The sequence below is a fragment of the Palaemon carinicauda genome, chromosome 8 (genome assembly GCF_036898095.1).
Source record: "Palaemon carinicauda isolate YSFRI2023 chromosome 8, ASM3689809v2, whole genome shotgun sequence".
NCBI classification, from domain to species: domain Eukaryota; kingdom Metazoa; phylum Arthropoda; class Malacostraca; order Decapoda; family Palaemonidae; genus Palaemon; species Palaemon carinicauda.
The window spans coordinates 138,104,981-138,107,480 of NC_090732.1; the positions used below are offsets into that span (position 1 = coordinate 138,104,981).

The window sequence follows — 2,500 nt, forward strand, 5'->3', positions numbered from 1 at the left end:
GATATTCTTGAAGATTACATGAAATTCTTTGGCATTAACAGTATTAGCCCTGAATTCAAATTGCTTCTCAGATCTATTAAACTATCCATAACTTCAAGTAAATCAGGTTTCCTTTTTATTAGGATGGTTTCTATGAAGGTACTTAAACAAGGACTTAGCCTTCTCTTAGATCAGCATTTGGCTTGTAGGAATCCATTTTGGCATCTGCCTTTCTATACAAATACAGATCATTTAGTAACATATTGAACAATGTAGTGTTTGTCATGGATAATGGTGGACATCATTGTCTAAGGCAGGCTTAAGGTGTGTGTAATGTTTATTATTTTTTCTTCCGTTACATATCTCTTGATCGTGTCCAGTTCACCTTGCGTTTGTTATAAAATGATGCTTGGACTCACTAGCTCTACTATTGGGCTCCATTGTTGAAATTAAGAAACATTATTATTATTATTATTATTATTATTATTATTATTATTATTATTATTATTATTATTAGCTAAGCTACAACCCTAGTTGGAAAAGCAAGATGCTATAAGCCCAAGGGCTCCAACAGTGAAAAATAACCCAGTGAGGAAAGGAAATAAGGAAATAAATAAACCATATAAGGAGTAGTGAAAATTAGGATTAAATATTTAAAAATATTAACAACATTAAAACCGATATTTGATATATAAACTATAAAAGGACTTATGTAAGCCTGTTCAACATAAAAACATTTGCTGCAACTTTGAACTTTTGAAGTTTTACTGATTCAACTACAGTACTTGATTAGGAAGATCATTCCACAACTTGGTCACAGCTAGAATAAAACTACTAGAGTACTATGTAGTATTGAGCCTCATGATGGAGAAGGACTGACTGTTAGAATTAACTGCATACCTAGCATTACAAACAGGATGGAACTATCCGGGAAGATCTGAATGTAAAGGATGGTCAGAATTATGAAAAATCTTATGCAACATTCATAATGAACTAATTGGACGACCGTGCCAAAGATTAATATCTAGATCAGGAATAAGAAATTTAATAGACCATAAGTTTCTGTCCAACAAATTAAGATGAGAGTCAGCAGCTGAAGACTAGACAGGAGAACAATACTCGAAACAAGGTAGAATGAAAGAATTAAAACACTTCAGAATAAATTGATCACAGAAAATCTTGAAAAGCTTTCTCAACAAGCCATTTTTTTGTGCAATTGAAGAAGACACAGATCTAATGTGTTTCTCAAAAGTAAATTTGCTGTCGATAATCACACCTAAAATTATAAAAGTCCTACAAAGATAAAGAAACATTATCAATGCTGAGATCCGGATGTTGAGGAGCCATTGTCCTTGACTTACTTACGATCATACTTTGAGTTTTGTTAGGATTCAACTTCATACCCCATAATTTGCACCATGCACTAATTTTAGCTAGATCTTTATTAAGGGATTCAGCAACCCCAGATCTACATTCAGGAGATGGAATTGATGCAAAGAGAGTAGCATCATAGTATCATAGTTAACTAAGAGTCATGAATTAATTGGCCAACTTGACAAAGAAACGAAGACAACAGCCCTCCAGTCGGGAGAAAGTAAATGCCTGAACCTATACTCTGCGCCTCCAAGAAGGATCGAAGCAAAGCTGTCATACGTAGCATATCTTTTCCTTTACATGTAATTATTTATGGTAGTTTTTTTGTTCAATACTATGCATACTGCAGTGTACATTATTAGTTTTTTTTTATTGAACATACATATTTACTAATGCTATGAATGAAGTTCTGTTTAGTTGTGCTATTTTAGCCATTTTCATCAGTATTTTGCCATTGAGAGATCGACGGTAAAAGTCATGTAAATAAAACGTCATAATGTTGATTTTAATTTTGTAGTTAATATTTAAGGATGAGCGACGTAAAGCCAGAAGTTGCGCAACTTGAACTCACTTTCTTCTTTAAACATGCACAACAGAACCTTATATAAAATTCTTTCATAAGACAGTTTAGTTGAATATACCTCATGTTGGTGTTATTACAGAACATGCGCAGCGCTGCAATTTGACTATTTATTGCTTACATTTCCTGATGATTATCATTCTTTATTTCCCAGGTGAGATAGGTGGTCGAGAGGGTCCAGGAATGATGTGCGTTTACAATCTCAAGAACACTGTTACCCCTGAAAGAGTCTTCCATGCCCCATGTGGTGTCATCACAGTTCAGTTCCATCCTCGGGTAATAATTTCTAACATAATTCACTTTCCATTTTGAGGTGAGGTAAAACACATGATTTTTGTTTCCATGCCAACAGATATACATTCTTCTTTTTTGAAATAATAAAGTAATATACCTCTGGAATTTGAGACTGATCTGGATGAAATAATTTAACTGTGTAAATAGAGGCCTAGAATAATAGCTTTAGAAATTCCATAAAATGGTGTTAAGAAAAAGAAGAAATGCATGAATTTGCATTTTGAAATTTATGGCTAAAGATTTTAATGGTACTTTGTTCAAATCATAATGGGA

At 33.2% G+C, this 2,500-nt stretch overlaps 1 protein-coding gene across 2 annotated transcripts in view; it reads left to right on the forward strand.

Moving 5' to 3' along the window:
• LOC137645965 (dynein intermediate chain 2, ciliary-like) overlaps positions 1-2,500 on the forward strand; it is a 469,865-nt gene that overhangs the window by 425,681 nt on the left and 41,684 nt on the right. For both annotated transcript variants that reach the window (XM_068379045.1, XM_068379046.1), the window contains exon 10: positions 2,088-2,209. In XM_068379045.1, coding sequence (XP_068235146.1) covers positions 2,088-2,209 — 122 coding nt within the window. The remainder of the gene's footprint in view (positions 1-2,087; positions 2,210-2,500) is intronic.